Consider the following 19,751-nt stretch of genomic DNA (forward strand, 5'->3'; position numbering starts at 1 on the left):
TGGAGTTTGTGCGATTCATGAAAATGTTAAATCTACCAAAACCAGCTGCGTGGCAAATGTCTTATTAGAGCAGATGCGATAACAATGACGGTGATTCCTGAAATATGCTATTCGTGCCAAATTCTTTATGTTGGCTACAACTCCAAAACACACTTAGAACAGTTAAGCTGAATTATTTTATTGCTATTTTGTACAAATCAAATTCACTTTGGCCTACTTATTAACATGACAAAACAAAACTGTTATTACATTTTGAATAAATTGTATACAGAAAACACGACAAACTCTCCGATTACAATGACTGCTGTCACTCACTGCAGGTTTACACTGTATGAGATCTGCATTTCGACGAAAGCTCAGTGACACTCCGCACAATGTTCTGCACTCTCGCGAATGCTCTCATTAAAAACAAAGCTGTCTGATCGGCATAATAAATATATTATTTACACCGCGTCTGTGCCTTGATTAGAACGGGATCGTTTTAGTTTTGTCGTGTTGCTCATTTGCAGTGTATTTAACATCTACGTTCAAAGCGAGCGGTGCAATATGCAATGAATCCAAAATATTTACAAAGTGATTTTTGTTATTGTTCAACAGCTTCTTTTCAAGTGTCAGGTCATGTTTCTTCAGTATTCATTTTCTTGTGCCATGCGAACAGAGCAAGAATATAAAGCAAGCATCTGGGCATTCAGATGGTTTAAACTTTAGGATCAGTTGTCATTACAGATAGGACGGAGGAATAATCTAAGCCGCTCTGATTGGCCATTGCCATTTCGTTGCTCAACAGACATGTTAGTGATTGATCCGACGGACTCAACCGCTGCAAAAACACACTGTAAACAGAAATCATTGACGCAAAAGGAGCAGACGTAAATTGAACACCATCGTGGTCACGATTACATAATCGTGATTAGTTTTTCGATTAATTGTGCAGCCCTAAAACACAGCCTAATATTTAATGAAATTCCTAATGTAATACAGTACATATTATGAAATTTGGAGAATTTGGACAAATCTGTGATATTGGCCAACAATTTTTGGTCGACAGATATAGGTTTTTTTAATGGCTCGCAGCCCTGTTTATGCACACATGGATAGACTATGAAGGGAACACAGCAATCTAATAAATCAGAGTCAATTTGTTCACTTCTCGGCAGAGAATAGTGGCTCCAATACTCTGCAACTACTCTCTAAACTGCAACAGTCTCTAAAGACCACACTTCTCAGACGGATGGTGCCACACTATGCCAGCTCTGCCAACTAACAGAGGGGACACCCACAGCGGCAGAGCATTCGTCATTCCTGCCACGTAACCTGGACTAGGAAGGATCTGACATGCTGTGGACATGCCAGGGCCCCTGAACGCTCCAACAGGAAAGCATAGTATTCTCACGGATTTTTATGAATGAGAGCGGTGGATGAATCACCACTTCTGTTCAACATTAGCCAGAAGGCAGCAGCCAGATCCACACACATACACACACATGCATGCCTACAGTCTCTGCCTTCCTCATACAAGGCCACCATACACGGCACATAAACACAGAGGAAAATGTGTAGGGGTGCATATAGAGTTGCATGAGAATTATGAGTGAGAAAAGAGAGACAGAGTGAGAAAACAGTGTGAATAGGTGTGTGTCTGTGTAGATTCTGCAGTCGACAAAAAGGTCTGCAGTCTATGAATATACTCGTTGATGTAAATAAAGTATAATCCACCAAATACCCTTACACTAACAACAACAAAAAAACAAAAACAAAACATTTTTTGGTACATTTATAAAATAAGAGGCATGTCTAAGTATAAATGGCAATAAATATGAGGAAACTAATGAATATGTGGAAGGTTGTATTCAGGAACAGTTTACACAATGCATTCTTGCATTAAAAACTGCTCGACAATGTGCAACTGAATGCAAAAGAATGCATGGTACGAGATGTGACACAATGGCCAAAGATGTCCATCTGAAGTATGTGTACACAGGGTGGGGGAGAAACGGAATACATGTAACAGGATAACGTATTTAAAATACAAAATATAAGTATCTGTATTCCACTACAGTTACAATTTAAATCATTGGTAATTAGAATAAAGTTACATTCAAAAAGTATTTTGATTACTGAAGAGATTACTTTGTTTCATTTAACATTTAGTCCTTTCAGATGGAAAACATTTAAACATATAAATGATGTGATCCAAAGTGCATTTGAACAGCGGTGAAACACTTTCTTATGATGTGTTACATTCATACGAGCAGACAGAGAAGTAAGTTTGGAGCAGAAGAAATATAAATAAACCTTGTGTAAAATTACAGCTTTACGCTAAGCTGAAATGCTATTTCTAGCCATTTTACATGCACGATCATATTTTTTGAATCAAGAAAATTCAAGTTGGATCATAGTTTTTTTTTCTATTAAGACCTTTGATATTAGGGCAAAAATCATATTCTTGATAATAATATTTTATTGTTTTACAGTAAAAATATCAAAAAATCTTTAAAACAAGATAAATTAGATTGATCTTGCATAAGATATTTAGGTTTTTCAGTGAAAGTATTTTTTAACATGTGCATTTTATCTTACTGTACTGGAGTTTTTACAGTGAAAACAAGTGGAAAAAATCGACCAGTACTGAAGAAGTAATCCAAAGTATTTAGAATATGTTACTGACCTTGAGGAATCTAATGGAATATGTTACAAATTACTGCATGTATTCTGTAATCTGTAGTGGAAAACATATCAAAAGTAACCCTCCCAACCCTGTGTGTACCAACAAATAAAAATGGTGTAGACACAGTGTGTTATCACATCCTGTGTGAACGGCCCCATATTCCACAGCTGCCTGAATTACATGGTAGCTCACACAGAAATGAACGCCCAAGAGGGCAGTTCACAAAATGTGTTTTTGTTTCTGTCTGCACTCTTTTAACATTTTTTATGTCAACATGTGCTAGACAGACATCTTTGGCTGTTGCACCATGTCTCTCAAATTTTTCAGTGTTTCACTGATAGCGCTGCGTTTTTTAGATGCCGTGTCAAGTTATAAGAACCTCAACTTATGAAAATACATATCGACCTGCATTCTGTTAAATTCTTTGCTCTGTCACATTTTTTTTGTTGTTATTTTTTTGTGTGTAAAAAAGCATTTTGTCAGAATGGCCCCTTTGTCTTTTCATTAGCACATCGGTACTCGCGTGTCGCCCACTAATAATGTCCTACAAGGTTCACAAATTCTTGTGGAACCCAGTAAAACCAATTGAGCACTAAGCTGATTTTGTCATATTCTCTCAGGAAACTGGTTCAAATAGACTTTACAGCAGCCTTTGGGAAAAGACTACTCCAGCTCTGATCAAATTTCTGAAGGAAGGTTTTGTTTTCAGCCAGAAGTAGGAAGGAACATCAAGTCTAGGGGGGAGCAAAGGGCAGCACGCCAATCACACCAGTGATAAGTTCATTTTTGAATACATTTATCCAGGCTAATTAATCAAACAAATTATCGCTGGCCAACAAGAGAGCTAGAACCAACTGGAAGATGTCTTGTTTTCTACCTTTCTTCAAGAAGAGCTTTAAAAAAGCATTACAAGTGTAAAGCCTCCTACACATGTCTAGGCAAGGCCTGTGATTACGCACACAACCAACAGAGACATGACATAGGACAGGACACACACAAACATCCACACAGCTATCACTGTCCTCCAACCCCAGGTTGTGTTTTTTTGTTATTCCTATACCATCCAAATTTGTCTCCATTGACACTGACAAATGAAATCCATTCAATGGACCCTGATCTTGCCATAGCATCATTCGTCTGTTTGGACCATTAAAGCAGACAAGACAGCACAGCAAACCTTTCAATGAGGATTTCCAAATTTCTAAACATCCAGGGACATCTGAAGAATCTCTAAAACTGTTCAATTCTGTGCTAAACTATTCTGCTTAAATGACTCCTTGGTGTACCAGTCTTCCGCAAGAAACAAAAGAGCCTCTGTGCAGAAAATAAAGTTATCTATCTACTAAATATTTTCTTTAATATGATCATAAGCTGAGGTTATTGCCGCTTCAAGGACAACAGGGGGCAGTCTCGTGCACTTCTCCTTTATCAGCACACTTGGTTGTGATTGGTTAATTTTGTCTATGCTGTTCACCTATATACACAGAATGGCAAAAGGTCTGGCAGTTTATTAATTCTTTCATTTATTTAGTTATTTTATTGTGTTTACTTGAATGCAGACATACAAATTGCAGTGTACTATAGGTTCAGTTTGAATAAATTTGATTTTGTGTCTTTTCAATATTCTCCTTATTTTATTGTATTGCACCCAAAGCCGCTGAGCTCAGCATGAGACGGGTGGAAAAAAATTGGCACAACGCTGAAACTATCCACTCACTTCATGACTCAGTGTAAACAGTGTCATCTTTTAATATGGGCACCGAAACGAAAAAGCTCTGCTCACGCCTCGCTCACGGAGGATGTATGACCCGGTCTAAGGGTTTCTAAATCGACAGACACACAGGGTCCAAAATAAACTTTGACACCCCTGCCAATGGCAGATGAATTGAGAAAACCTGAAACATGATCCAATAAACTATATACATATACAGTACATATATACACTCACCTAAAGGATTATTAGGAACACCATACTAATACTGTGTTTGACCCCCTCTCGCCTTCAGAACTGCCTTAATTCTACGTGGCATTGATTCAACAAGGTGCTGAAAGCATTCTTTAGAAATGTTGGCCCATATTGATAGGATAGCATCTTGCAGTTGATGGAGATTTGTGGGATGCACATCCAGGGCACGAAGCTCCCTTCCACCACATCCCAAAGATGCTCTATTGGGTTGAGATCTGGTGACTGTGGGGGCAATTTTAGTACAGTGAACTCATTGTCATGTTCAAGAAACCAATTTGAAATGATTCAAGCTTTGTGACATGGTGCATTATCCTGCTGGAAGTAGCCATCAGAGGATGGGTACATGGTGGCCATAAAGGGATGGACATGGTCAGAAACAATGCTCAGGTAGGCTGTGGCATTTAAACAATGCCCAATTGGCACTAAGGGGCCTAAAGTGTGCCAAGAAAACAACCCCCACACCATTACACCACCACCACCAGCCTGCACAGTGGTAACAAGGCATGATGGATCCATGTTCTCATTCAGTTTACGCCAAATTCTGACTCTACCATCTGAATGTCTCAACAGAAATCGAGACTCATCAGACCAGGCAACATTTTTCCAGTCTTCAACGGTCCAATTTTGGTGAGCTCTTGCAAATTGTAGCCTCTTTTTCCTATTTGTAGTGGAGATGAGTGGTACCGGTGGGGTCTTCTGCTGTTGTAGCCCATCCGCCTCAAGGTTGTGCGTGTTGTGGCTTCACAAATGCTTTGCTGCATACCTCGGTTGTAATGAGTGGTTATTTCAGGCAAAGTTGCTCTTCTATCAGCTTAAATCAGTCGGCCCATTCTCCTCTGACCTCTAGCATCAACAAGGCATTTTCAGCCCACAGGACTGCCGCATACTGGATGTTTTTCCTTTTCACACCATTCTTTGTAAACCCTAGAAATGGTTGTGTGTGAAAATCCCAGTAACTGAGCAGATTGTGAAATACTCAGACCGGCCCGTCTGGCACCAACAACCATGCCACGCTCAAAATTGCTTAAATCACCTTTCTTTCCCATTCTGACATTCAGTTTGGAGCTCAGGAGATTGTCTTGACCAGGACCACACCCCTAAATACATTGAAGCAACTGCCATGTGATTGGTTGATTAGATAATTGCATTAATAAGAAATTGAACAGGTGTTCCTAATAATCCTTTAGGTGAGTGTATATATATACAAATTGAAGGACAGTTCAACACCACCGACTCTAGAAGTATGTGGCAGGGAATTAACATCATCACGGACTACAAAGGGAATAAAAACTCTGCTGTGAACACTGCTGCATCACTCCCGGATGAGCTTAATACATTTTATGCTAGTTTCAAGGACAACAACACCACCCTCGTGGACAGAGCACTCGTGGCCGACGCTACAGAGGTTGGTTCACTCTCCGTCTCTGTTGTGGATGTAACCCGATCCTTCCGACGGGTGACCATCCATAAAGCTACGGGTCCAGACGGCATTCCGGGCTGCGTCATCAGAGCGTGCGCGAACCAACTGGCTGGTGTTTTTAACGGACATTTTCAACCTGTCCCTCTCCCTGTCTGTAGTCCCCACATGCTTCAAAATGTCCACCATTGTGCCTGTACCGAAGCAAGCCAAAACCACTTGCTTAAATGACTGGCGTCCTGTTGCTCTGACCCCCATCATCAGCAAATGCTTTGAGAGGTTAATCAGAGATCACATCTGCTCTATGCTTCCCACCTCTCTGGACCCATTGCAGTTTGCCTATCAGCTCCACTGATGATGACATTGCATCTACAATACACACTGCTCTCTCCCACCTGGAAAAAAGGAACACATATGTGAGAATGCTGTTTGTAGACTACAGCTCAGCATTCAACACCAAGCTTGAATGAGAAACTCCAGGCTCTGGGCTTAAACAGCTCGCTGCGCAGCTGGATCCTGGACTTCCTGTCAGGCAGACGTCAGGTGGTTAGAATGGGCAGCAACACCTCCTCATCACTGACCCTCAACACTGGAGCCCTGCAGGGCTGTGTTCTCAGCCCACTCCTGTACTCCCTATACACACATGACTGTGTGGCAACACATAGCTCCAATGCCATCATTAAGTTTGCTGACAATACGACGGTGGTAGGTCTGATCACTGACAATGATGAAACAGCCTACAGAGAGGAGGTGCACACTTATTGTAATTGGTATATGTCTCGTCATTGTCATGACTGCTATGTTGCTCGAACTTCACACAAGACTTTCACCTACTGTTGCACTTGTGCACATTGTAGTGTGACAATAAAGTGATTTGATATATATATATATATATATATATATATATTTTTTCCTTCAATTTTTGTCTCTATGCCAATTTAATTAGTTAGCTGTCTTTTCCCTCCTATTTGGACAGTGCAGGATTTCATGTCACATGCAGCATCATATGCAAGAGGAAGTTTTCATCTTAACGGGTGATAAAAGAAAAAGAGAGAAAGAGCTTTAGGAACCCTAGATAAATTTACAATGCCAAATGTCACTGGAGCACTAGCAAGGACCCAATATGTAATATAGCAATACTTTGACAATAGTGGAGGCACAGAAAAAATTACTGAGGAGGTTAAGTCAGAGAGAGACTGCAGTGGAAGAGGAGATGGCCCAACAACAGTCTGGGCGAGAGAGAAGAAATGGAATACCCCCAGCAACAGGAACTGGCAGGTGGAGAGACCAACGAAGTCACGGGCAGAGGGGATTACAATGTCAAGGAGACAACCGAGAGAGAGAGAGAGAGAGAGATCCACACAATCTGGCCCAACCAAATGATAAAAGCACAAAAAGAAAAGTACCGAACTTATTGGAATGAAACAACACAAAAACAAAGTAAACTACAATGTTATTTGACCCTAAACAGAGATTACACGACAGCAGAATACCTGAGTACAGTCAGAGACCACAAACTGAGGAAACACATGATGAGGTACAGACTGAGCGACCACAGCCTGATGATAGAGAAGGGCAGATACAGACAGAGCTGGATGCCCAGAGAGGGCAGGTTATGCCCGTACTGTAACCAAGGACAAATAGAAACAGAGCTGCACTTCTTAACCACCTGCCCTAATTATAATGACATTCGAAAACACTTCTTTCCCAAATTTGAAATGATTTGTCCCAACTTCAATAAGAATGATGCACAAGCTCAATATTTACTTGGTGAACAAAGAGACTGCATTTCACTAGCAGCAAAATACATCAATTCCTGCCACAAAAAGAGGGAAGAGTCGACCAAACAGTGATGCGCCCATTTACACACACACACACACACACACACACACACACACACACTATACACACACACACAAATACACCCACACTATACACACATACACACACACACACACACACACACGCTCACTCACTCACACACCACTGAAAGTATACACACTGTTAATTATTATTATATATATATATTATTATTATTATTATTTTTATTTACACACTTGTTCAATACAGAATTTGTTCTACTGTTAATTTTCATGCTCATATAAATGCTTTGGCAATACAATGTACAATTTGTCATGCCAATAAAGCTCATTTGAATTTGAGTGAGAGAGAGAGAGAGAGAGAGAGAGAGAGAGAGAGAGAGAGAGAGAGAGAGAGAGAGAGAGAGAGAGAGAGAGAGAGAGAGAGAGAGAGAGAGAGAGAGAGAGAGAGAGAGAGAGAGAGAGAGAGAGAGAGAGAGACATAACAGCACACAGACCAATGCTAGAGAATGAGGTAAACTACAATCAAGCAAAGAACATGACACACTAGGAGGCATAAATAGGCAGGGGGGAATGAAACACAGCTGCTGCTAATCAACAAACAAGCGGCATGACCAGTGTTGCCATGGCAACACTAATCACGGCAGATAGGTGGCAGCTGGTAAACATGAGGGAATGAAAACACAGACACACAGAACTAACCAGATGAATACACCAGTATCCTGACAGACAAATATTCCACAGAGGTAAAAGTTGGAAGAAGCAAATGGCAATCACAAAGGTTTTTTTTTTTTAGTAGGCCATTTGTTTTCGATTTGAAATTCTCCTGTCACAGATAAACAGATTGATAAATAGTTTTCAGACATTTAGACAGACCAGTTTAGACAGAGGTTTCCAAGTACCTTGACACTAAGGGAGCACTTTTTGCAAACATTTGAGCACTATATCACCCCTCAGTGGATAGACAGCAGACTGTCTCACTTACATAAGAGACTGGAGTCATCTAGATCAATCCAGACTAAAATTACACAAAACACACTTGCACGTGTAACTAAACACTTAGTTTTGCTTTAGGAGTACATAGTGGTTTTGAAAAAGTACAGTTTAGCAGTCATTAGAGTGCGCTATCTGAGCTGATCTGTGCTTTACACAGTAAAGCTACAATATGCGTATTATGTGGCACAGCTGAGGAATGCAAACAATTCCAGCTATGCGAGTCATAGCGTATTTAAAGGTCCCCTGACATGAAATTTTCACTTTCTGAGGTTTTTTAACATTAATATTAGTTCCCCTAGCCTGTATTTGGTCCTCTCCTGTCTAGAAATTTCAGTCGGTGTAAACCAAGTTTTGGCTATCTTTCTCTGCCTGTGAGAAAATGAGATCTCAGACGGGCTGATCTTGAATCTCCCCCTATATGACGTCATAAAGGGGGAGGTTACCTCCCCCTTCTCTGCTTTGCCCGCCCAGAGAATTTGACCCGCCAATGAGAAAACGAGCTAGGAAGTACGAACGAGCGCGCACGATTTTAGTTTATCCTCGAGAGATATCGTGGCATGTGACCGATCGAAGCACAAAAGTTGCTCAATAATTGAATGCACAAATGATCACAGAAGTCTTTTTTTTACTTCATCCAATCCCCAGAAGGATCAATGGATAAATTTAATTTACTCGGTCACAGTAGAGCGAAGTTGTGGAGGGCTTTCTCGGTTACCATGGATTTCTAAAAGCTATTGACTGCGTTCGCAGCTCTTTGACTGAACGTAGGCTATTTGTAAGAGAAATCCCACCACTTTGAAGGAAAACGACCATCGCGCGAAACATTGCGCTGACAGTTCTCATACGCACTGAATAACAGCTCACGCGCTGCGGTGTTCGCACTTCACGTACAAAATCACTACAGCAACAACGCGAACAACTCCGAAAGGTAGGTAATTTTTCTTTCTTTTTTTAGGAGAGGTAAAGGTTTTACTGTTGATATTTCTTTAAAGATGTAGATATTAACTCTTTAATATCGTCTTATGGTGTGAATGAGTGTGAAAAGATGCGTTCGCAACATCTGAACGACTGCGTGTCTAAGTGCCATTGCAATATATCCAATGTAAACACCCACACTACACCTTGCCCCGCCTTTCTCCTCCTCATTAGCATTTAAAACTACAGACACCGAAACGGCACGTCTTAAGGAAAGCTCATTATGGGTTGGCTTGTAGTGGCTATAATTCTGTACCAAGGCTGAATTTTGTAAAAGAGATTTCAGATACAGTACTAGGGACCACTAAGGCCTATATCAAAGCCTACAAAAAGAAGCATGTCAGGGGACCTTTAAATAGTTTGATCGGGAAATCAGCTAGCCTTCGGGGTCACAATACGTGTTTGTATTTTTGTTTGGGGTAGTATAGCTGACCATGAAGCCCTTGGGCTCAAGCCCACCCTGGACTCCTGTTATCCAACAATACTCTCCCCCTCCCATCTGTGATCTGGGGAGGGTGGGTGTGTTTTTGGGGGGTAAGACATGCTTGTCTGGAACAGAGTGACCTGAGGGGCCCATTCAAACCAGGCCACAGAGTAGGTGCAGTCACGAAACCCATTGCCCCCCCAGAGGCGGTTGGTGGGGCCAGGAGTGTAAACAGTAAGAATCTAATGGCTAGAGCGGTTAAAAGCTCACAATAAGTGCCCTGGAAGAGAGAGAGACAGAGAGGAGGAAACCACCATAAAACTGTTGAGAGGGGCCTGTAAAAGGAATAACAACAGACCAAATAATAAGTGGGAAAGGAGGAAAGGTTTGTGGGAAGGTGGGAGGGATTTGGGGTGTGGGTGTTGACGGTGTGTTTCCTCTCGTCGAGGAGGTAGCGGGAGTCTTGAATTATGCTTGTATACTTGACATTTCTTTGACATTTCCCAAACAAAGACCCCTGCCTATTCCTGCCGTTAAACAACTCAGCATTGCAAAATGTCTGCGCAGACAAAGACCAGACACACAACACACACACACACACACACACACACACACACACACACACACACACACACACACACAAAAACATACTCATACACAAATCATGCCAATAGTCACCACCAGGGGCTTCGTTTAGACTTTATGCTATTGCAACAGTTCTACACAACTCTCTCAGTTTAAGTGAAAAGGCCAAATTAATAACATACAAAAAGTCTGAGATCACTTGTGAAACTGCTTCCAGTTTGTATTATTTTCCATTCAATCAAAAAAAAAAATTATAAACATTATCAGGACTGCCCCAACCAAAGGTTTTCCTAGTTGACTAGTAGTCAATAGTTTAAGCCATTAGTTGACTAGTTGTCACGCATTTATGATATTAATTTAATTACTTAAATATATTTGTTTTTTTGTTTTTTGGGGGGCATCAGAAAATGGTTTGAGTTGCAGGGCTGAAATAGAATGTTATAAGTAACATTGATAACACTGTTATACATTACAGAGAAATACTAAACAATAACACTGAGCCTTTAAAATATACATTTTACAAGCGCACGCACAAAGTGAGTAGCAGTGGTAATGATCCTGAAAACCCTGAAAAACCAGCAAGGAGACTGTCTGAACATTTTGTTAATTTATAGAGAGAAATACACATTAGGGTTGAGCAAAGAGACGATGACCTCGGGGATCAATGACGGTCAGATATATCACCAATAGCTGATGACTTTGATGAGGTCAAGATGATATTTGGCTCGTTTTCCCATTAATGTATTAAATTATTATTATTATTGGGCTATTATTATTATAAAAATAATATTACAAATAATTTGCCCATGGACACACAATAAAATACACTTTATTATATTATTAAGAACAGATGACAGAAAAGAAATCAAGGTGTCTTGCTTTATTGTGTAGGCTTATCCCTAACCCTGCTTAACGAAAATTTCCCCATAGTGTCGCTTATCGTCCAACAAGCGGTAATACTGGTGTTCGTCGATTTCCTGTGGAGTTTTCTTTTTCTGCGACCAACCGAACAATCAAAACGTAATAAACTTGGTCGACCATTAGGGGACAGCCCTACAAATTATATTAACAGCACAATATTTAAGTGAAAAGTTTAACTGAAAATGTACATGAATTTCAGAATTTCTTCATATTTCAGTGTTTCCCCATTATGAATTTTGCTGCGGCGCTGCGCCACTGCTGAATTATGAGCACCGCTGTTGGGATTTCACATGGTTAATTTACTATAATTGACGCAAGATAACGCTTGCCAGCACAAGTCTGTGCGCTTTCTAAGGCTGCAACTAACAATTATTTTTTCAATTGATTAATCTAACGATTATTTATTTATTTATTTGATTAGTCGATTAATCAAGCTATTATAATTTTTTTGTTGATAAATCTATTGATTATTTTCTGATTATTTAATAAATCCTTTGGCAAACTTACTAATAAATAATAACTGTAACTTCTGCCATTAATCTTTCACAAATTTAGGGCATAATTCTCTCTGCATACAGTAGCACCCTTTTTATGAAAAAACAAACTCTTGCACACAGCTTTGCCTCTTCCTGAGACACAAAAACTAAACTTACTAAAAATTATTTACATAAAATCAATGAATGAACTAAAAAGGAGTTAACATGGTCATTAGGGCTGCACGATATTGGAATGATATTGTGATATTTCAAAATGCAGGATGACTTCACCAAAATAACTTCAATAGCTCTATTTGAGAAGAATTAATTATTCTAGAATGACTGCAGTGATTTTGTAGGAAACTGCATCTTCATGGAAAATGTTTATAAAAATTTAAAAAGAAAAGTAACAGAAAGCGACTTTTTGCTTTTTGACTTATTCTGGGTAGTTTATTTTATTATAATAATTAATACACTGCTTAATTCACCATGGATCCATTGTATTAACGTAATACTCTTCTATCAATTCAGGCTATGTCAATAATCTAACATGTTATGATATTAATAATGCATGTTGTTTACCCTAACAAAGGGGCTCGTTTTGAATGAAGAAGTGTGGTGTCTAGAAGGGATCCAGGAGATTACAGGAGGCTTTATCTCTGTACTCCAACCAGGTTAAAACAGAATATTACACTAAGGAGGAAGTTTCATTATCACAATAGGGAATTAATGGGAATGAAAAAATAAGTAATATAATATTTGATTACATTACAAATTAAATTACAAACCTCTTTTTTTGGAAAATAGAGAAGTAAACAATAAACAACTTTTAATTTAAAACATTTGAAAAATAAAAAAAGATAAATAAAACAAATTACTTAAAACATATGTGCGTGATGGTATTACATACCGCTTGTTAAGTGACCGGATCATGTTTTTAAAAACCCTCTTTGTAACTGTGTTAATTGGTAGCCTACCATGTCTTTTGTGAGGTGAAATGTTATGTTTGAACCCTTTCTCGTATGTGTAACACTGGCAAAGGCATCAGAAATAGTTTTTTGCTTTGGATGGCATTCAGATCTGGCTTTGCACTCGTCGCACATAGATTTGTGGTGCCAAATTAAATAATCAAACAAATCGTCGTTTGTGGCAACAAATGCAAGGCACTCTCAACAAAGTACCTGTTTTGGTCAACATCATTCTGTCTGTAGCCGAAATATTTCCATATAACTGACGATACATTTCTTTTTGCAACCAAATGCTCCATTTTCTGCAGAGCCTGCATGTCAACAACATGCAGAAAAAAATTATAATTAACTCGGTGTAACCAAGAACCCATAAATCAGAGTAAATTACGTCATATCAGACACATATAATGCTGGTTTTCCTTTTGGAAAATGAATGTTCTGCGATGTGACTATTGTAGATGTGCACATTTGCAAAATATTTGCTTACTTTTCAATAGTAACCAAGAAATAGAGTAGAATCTTAAAAATTTCTTAATTTTACATTATAAAATGTTTTTGTTTTACTTTTGACAAAATATGCTATATTGTTCACATTTTGAATGTGGTCTCTGACTTTTGAATCCTGCTGTATTTGACGGAAATAGACTTAGCACCCATAATCTGTATTCACATCAGTTTATTCCCGAAAGAACATTTTTTTTTTGTTGGATTATCTGAAGCATAAGCAGGTCAGCAAATATTCTGACTGATCCAGGCAGCGTGAAGACAAACATTGCAAATGTAAATTGCATTACAAATGGAAAGACCATACACTCCAGACCCACACACATTCAAACACAGAGGTGACAGTAACATCTGCATGCAAGAACAGGCAAGGAATGCTTTAATGGTCTTACATAAAAAAAAAAAAAAAGAAAGAAAGAAAAGAAAGGAAAACAATAGTGCTGCTGTGGACACCCCCATCTCATAAAAAGCATAGAGTCTCATTCTGAGGCACACACACACAAAGCTGATCGTGGATTGGTTAATGACAGTAACTCTTGGTGCAGTAATTAGAGAGGGAGGACTGTTCCAAATTGACTACAAAACCACTGCATGCCCTTGAAGAAACATCTGAGTGCAGGAAAAACAAGGTAGTTATGCTGAGGGACAGAAAAGCCTGTCCTCCACAGTACGGTTGCGCGGTTTTCCGGTACAAATGAAGTATTGCATTACCAAAAAAAAATTTTATGGTATGATATCATCTTGTTGCAAGTTTTGGTACCATATTACAGTATGCTGTCATTAGCAAAATGATACGAGATTTGACAGTTTTGAAATGAAATCAATGACAATTTGAAAATAAAAAACCTCTGGATATGGCCATGTGTGATCATTAAACAGCAGAAGGATGTAATTGAATTAAATATTATACAGTCACATGCACTGCACGCTACAGAATGAACAAGAGGTGCAGTTCTGCTCTATCATCTGCATCACACACACTCACACAAATGCAACACACACTAATGGTGCTTGATTTTCATGCAGTGTGTTTAGAGTATAAATGGCTGTTAACACTTAAATTAACTCCTCAGGTGCAGCTCAGAGACTTCAGATCAAGAGTCTTAATGAGCTTATCCCAACATTAATGAGAAGCTTGATATAACTAACCCCTAAAACAGGAAGACCTCAAATGTCTCTCAAAATAAAAGTCCTGCTTAAATGAAAGTTTTATTCAACTGGATGTGTGAAATTGAAGACTACTGTATAAAAAGTAATATTCAAAAAGTAGCAATTATACTCATAATAACAATTCTATAATATTAAATTGTTGATTTAATTGTATTATTATTATTATTATTATTATTATTATCTGTACGAAATATCACAAATGCAAGTGTTTTATCAGCATGTTGTGATTCAGCCATAGCAGCCTTTAAAATAAAAATTTCAATTTTTGGTAAAAAAATAAATACAAAAATAAATATATACATAATACTTATACACTACCAGTTAAAAGTTAGAAACACTTTCACTTTTTTCACATTTTAGAATAAATGTAATAAACAGTAAAGTCATCAAAACTATGGAATAACATAAATGGAACTATGGGAATTATGTTTTGATAAATCAAAACTGTGTTATATTTTAGCATCTTCACAGTAGTCACCCTTTGCCTAGAATTTGTAGACATGTACTCTTCTTGAGGTATCACACTGGGATGCTTTTTAAACAGTATTGAAGGAGTTCCCATCTATGTTGGGCACTTATTGGCTGATTTTCTTTATGATTTGGTCCAAGTCTTAAATTAATTGTTTTTTTTTAATAAAATAATATAATATAATTTTTTAGTTTTATAATGAAATAAATTCATATGGTGGCAGAATTATATTTTTGTCTACAAAACTAATTTCAAACATTTAAGCATACGCCTTCAGATCAAAAGATTTTTAAAATCATGAGAAACATTTCAGTCAAGTGTTTCAAAGATTTTGACTGGTAGTGTGTATGTATTTATATATATATATATATATCATATTTTTATTTGACTAAAGTTGTTTGTATCAATTTGATTAAACCCCATTTGATTATAACATTTAATTAAAACATTTTACATGGAATCCAGAAAAATGTTAACGGAAAACACATCATTTGTATCTGTGACATGTTCACACATCTTCCGTGAGCGGGGTGTGAGTGGCGCATTTTTGTTTTTGAGCCCATTTTAACAGATTACACCATTCCCACTGCAAGTGTGAGTTGCGAAGTGGTGCGCCCCAGAAGTGGCAGTGAGCGGATAGTTTCGGCATTGAGCCTATTTTTGCTGCATGGCTCATGCTTAGCTCAGCGATGACTCTATGGATGAAAAATTCATATGCTTTTTCCATCTTTTACTACTATTACAACTTCAGGTTATTGAAGGGGTGGAGTTGAAAAATAAGAGCACCTGGTGACACCAGCCGAGAAGAAAAGTTGTTTTGGTGGTGCAAATTATTACAACTTTTTTCTTTGAACAAATCCTTCACAATAAGACCAAGAAAGTGTATGGACCTTATTCTTATTGCACCATCTTTTTTTGAAGAGAATGACAATGAAGCTGTGAGAGATAGACTTACAGTGCCTTCAATGGGTTGTACAGTTGTTTAAAGTGTTTTTGATCGTTCCGCAAATGAAACATTGAGATGTGGAAAATGTTATGTGATATAGGAGATTTATACAGTTTTATGCAGTGCTTTTCCGAAGAGTCTGTAAGTCCATCCCTCCCAGCCTTCTTTCACTCACGTCAAAAATCAAAGATGCTATTCCTGTGAATAAGGTCTATTAAGAAAGTAAACAGGGTCCATCTTGATGTCATATTGCCTAAGTTGAGTCAGACTCAACATGAGAAAACAAGTCTGCAGAGAAAGTTTGGATGCCACGCACTTCCCCTGTGCATCCTTGCTGTTACCTCTCACGAGGTTCGGTATTTCTCACCAACATTTGTGCTTTCACACAAACACGGCGAGCTGTTGACAGCTTATAATGCGTAGGGAAATGCTGGGGGTGTGATTTTCATAGACAAATTGTAGATTCTTTTGAAGTTCCATTTGGAAACACAGACAGGAAGCAAACACAATTGGACAGGTGGTGGGTCACTGCTTGTTCCAGTAAGTTCTCTACTGGAGAACATAGATCAATCAGCCTGACCATTAGAAAGCCCTTCTGCTGTGACTTCCAGTCGCAGTCTTTGTTCAAGTGTTGTGCTGTCTGAGACTTGAATACAGGTGACTCACACCACCCCCACCTCCCCACCTCTGCAAAGGCAAAAACACAGCATTCAGACACAACATTACCATCCTGAACAGGTGTGCAGGGGAGCAAGTGCTGACATGATGTGGGCGGGATTGCCGGGAAGAGACTGTTTCAGCAGCACATAGGGGAGTCACTGCAAGAAATGACACTCGCATACAGAGTCGCTCAATACTGTGGATCATATCCTCTGGTAGGATCACAGCAGCCGAGGTAGAATGTAACCACCAAACCTTCTTCAAACATATCATCCACATTATTGTTAAATTCAAAGAATTCTAATTGCAACATAAACAATCCAGTAGTAACGGAGTACGTTTCTAAGGAGGCTCGATTTCCTCTGTATGTTTTCTGGCAGAGGGAAAGGGGAGGGAGAGCAGCTCTGTTCTTGTGCCTCTTGAGCCTGAGACTTCAGGACTCTTGAAGGCCAGTGGTGGGAGAATGCTCCTCTGTTCTCATCTATTATGCTTTTCCCACCATTCTTGAATGCATGGGAGAGGAAGAGGGAGCAAACATACATAAGGCATAGTCTACTTTCCCAGGCATTCCCAGTCAGATGTAAGGGACATTCTGGCATTCATCTCTATGGACCTGGTGCTAAAAAAGCCACAATAGTAATTATTTTGGCACAAGCCACATGATTTGCTCCTGTTTTTTCAATTCCATCCAAAAAAGTGAGTTTTGATGCATTAAAGTGTGGCTGAAATATAACCAAGGAAACACCCAACATTCCCAACAATAAACACATCTATACCTCACAATAAGCTATAAAGTACCTTTTAAACTATCCCACCTAAGATATCATGCAAAATAAATCTTGAATTCTGTAATATGCAAGTAAAGGTATAGGTACAAAAATTCATAAAACAATCAATTAAGTAGTGATTCAAGAGTACAATTGCAAACCAATTTAAGTTCAAAAAGCACATTTTGGGTTTTAAAGCACACTGGATGAAGAAAAGTTTTCCTTCCTTTTTTTCTGTGTACAGCTCCTAACAGAGCTTCACCTAAGATCACAAAGATCTTGTTTTGTTTTCAGTGATGCAAGGCCTTCCATCCTCCGCTGATGGCAACATCTTTAAAGCATTGCTAGACAGTCTAGCCATAACTCTCTGAACAAAACATAGATTGCACTAACCAAATATTTACCTGACTAGGCCCTGTAAACGAGACAGTTCTCCAGTTCCCAAGCAAAGCAAACAGCATTTTTTGATTCAATTTATCCAATCTTGCATGCAATTTTATCTTCCATTAATTTTACTACCCATTCAAATTCCATGTGAATGAATGCCATGTTAAATGCCAGCAGGTGTGAACCCATCAGAAATAAGAACAGATTTTGCTCAAACAATAGCAGAGCTCTGGCCTGATTAGCAGGTTCTTACCTTTCTGGCAGTGGTTCGAGGTCCAGCAGCGGTAGCTATAGTTGTCATTGAAGCTGGTCCTAATGCACTGCGGTCTATCTTCCATTATACCTGGACAAACATCCCCACACTCTTTGGACAGTTTGTTCCCAGCAATGTAGTTGTTAAACTCTGCATCCATAATGAGCGACCAGTCGACCGAGTCCAAGTAGCAAAGCTCCGGGTTCTTCTCGATCCTGATGGCCCCTCTGGTGATGTTCATCAGGTTGTAAAGGCCGATATCTTTCAGGCTGGTCATTTCAAAGATGACCAGAGCGTAGTTATAGAACAGGTTGCGTCCTCGGATTACACTGAGGTTTGGGAAGAGCACACTGAGGCTGTCCAGGCCAGAGACACGGAATAGGAGAAGGTAGTCTGTGACCATGGTCAGCTTGGGAAAGGATAGGGTGCGAAAGTGCTCCTGGTTGAGGTTGTTGTTCTTGTCGCCAATGAGGAGGATCTGCAGGTAGCCCTCCACCACCGTGCAGTTCTCCAGCTTCTTGAACTCACTGATGTCATTGCGAATATCAATGTGAGGACCACAGACTGTAATGGAAAAAGAGAAAATATTACGGTAAGATCTTTAAAATCTAACATGGTTTAACATGGCTATAGTATAGTCTCTCTTAAGAGATCATTCTTCTAAAATACCAAAACTAAAGTTTAAAAAAGTAAATTTTAGCTTTATATAAGCTTCTTTTTTAAAGTTACACCACAGAAGATTAGATTAATTTTTCCTTAGAAATGAACAAGATACCATTATTGAGAAATACAAAAAAAAGGCTTATCCCAATTCACTACGGTAAGCTTAAAATAAAGATAAAACATTCAGAGCTGTCGGGTTCAATTGGCCAGAAATTTCAGGCTTCCATAATTTACCCTCATGTGTTTTTCACCAATGTCCACAAACAAACACAAGAAGTACAATTTGTGCAACTTGCTCAGATGACATATTTTTTGGATATTTGTCTTGTAGGGCTTTCTTCGTACTATCAATCAGTATGTTTATACGCATTAAAAGTTTGATTTCAGTAGGACTAAAACAATAATCTTTCATTTTCAAAAGTCATGCAAAATCTTCAGTCTAACTGAAATTGTATCAGATAGATTTTTTGAAGTCAGACTAACAGACCTAGATAGTACGATTGTGCAATGTCTTTGTCCAGCATGTATACACATTAATCGGACCACAGTTGGCCTTGGCGTTCTGCGCATGTTTTGATGATAAAAGTGATGCACAACATGTACTTACATTTACATGTATTCATTTAGCAGATGCTTTTATCCAAAGCGACTTACAAATTAGACACATAGCAAGCAATTTGTCATACAAAGTTTAACAACATCTTCAGTATAGGACT

At 38.8% G+C, this 19,751-nt stretch overlaps 1 protein-coding gene across 1 annotated transcript in view; it reads right to left on the minus strand.

Annotated features, from left to right (window-relative positions):
- igf1ra (insulin-like growth factor 1a receptor) overlaps nucleotides 1-19,751 on the minus strand; it is a 145,678-nt gene that overhangs the window by 108,561 nt on the left and 17,366 nt on the right. The window contains 1 exon segment of the mRNA XM_052097026.1: nucleotides 18,373-18,936. Coding sequence (XP_051952986.1) covers nucleotides 18,373-18,936 — 564 coding nt within the window.

The sequence above is a fragment of the Xyrauchen texanus genome, chromosome 29 (assembly GCF_025860055.1).
Source record: "Xyrauchen texanus isolate HMW12.3.18 chromosome 29, RBS_HiC_50CHRs, whole genome shotgun sequence".
Taxonomy (NCBI): Eukaryota; Metazoa; Chordata; class Actinopteri; order Cypriniformes; family Catostomidae; genus Xyrauchen; species Xyrauchen texanus.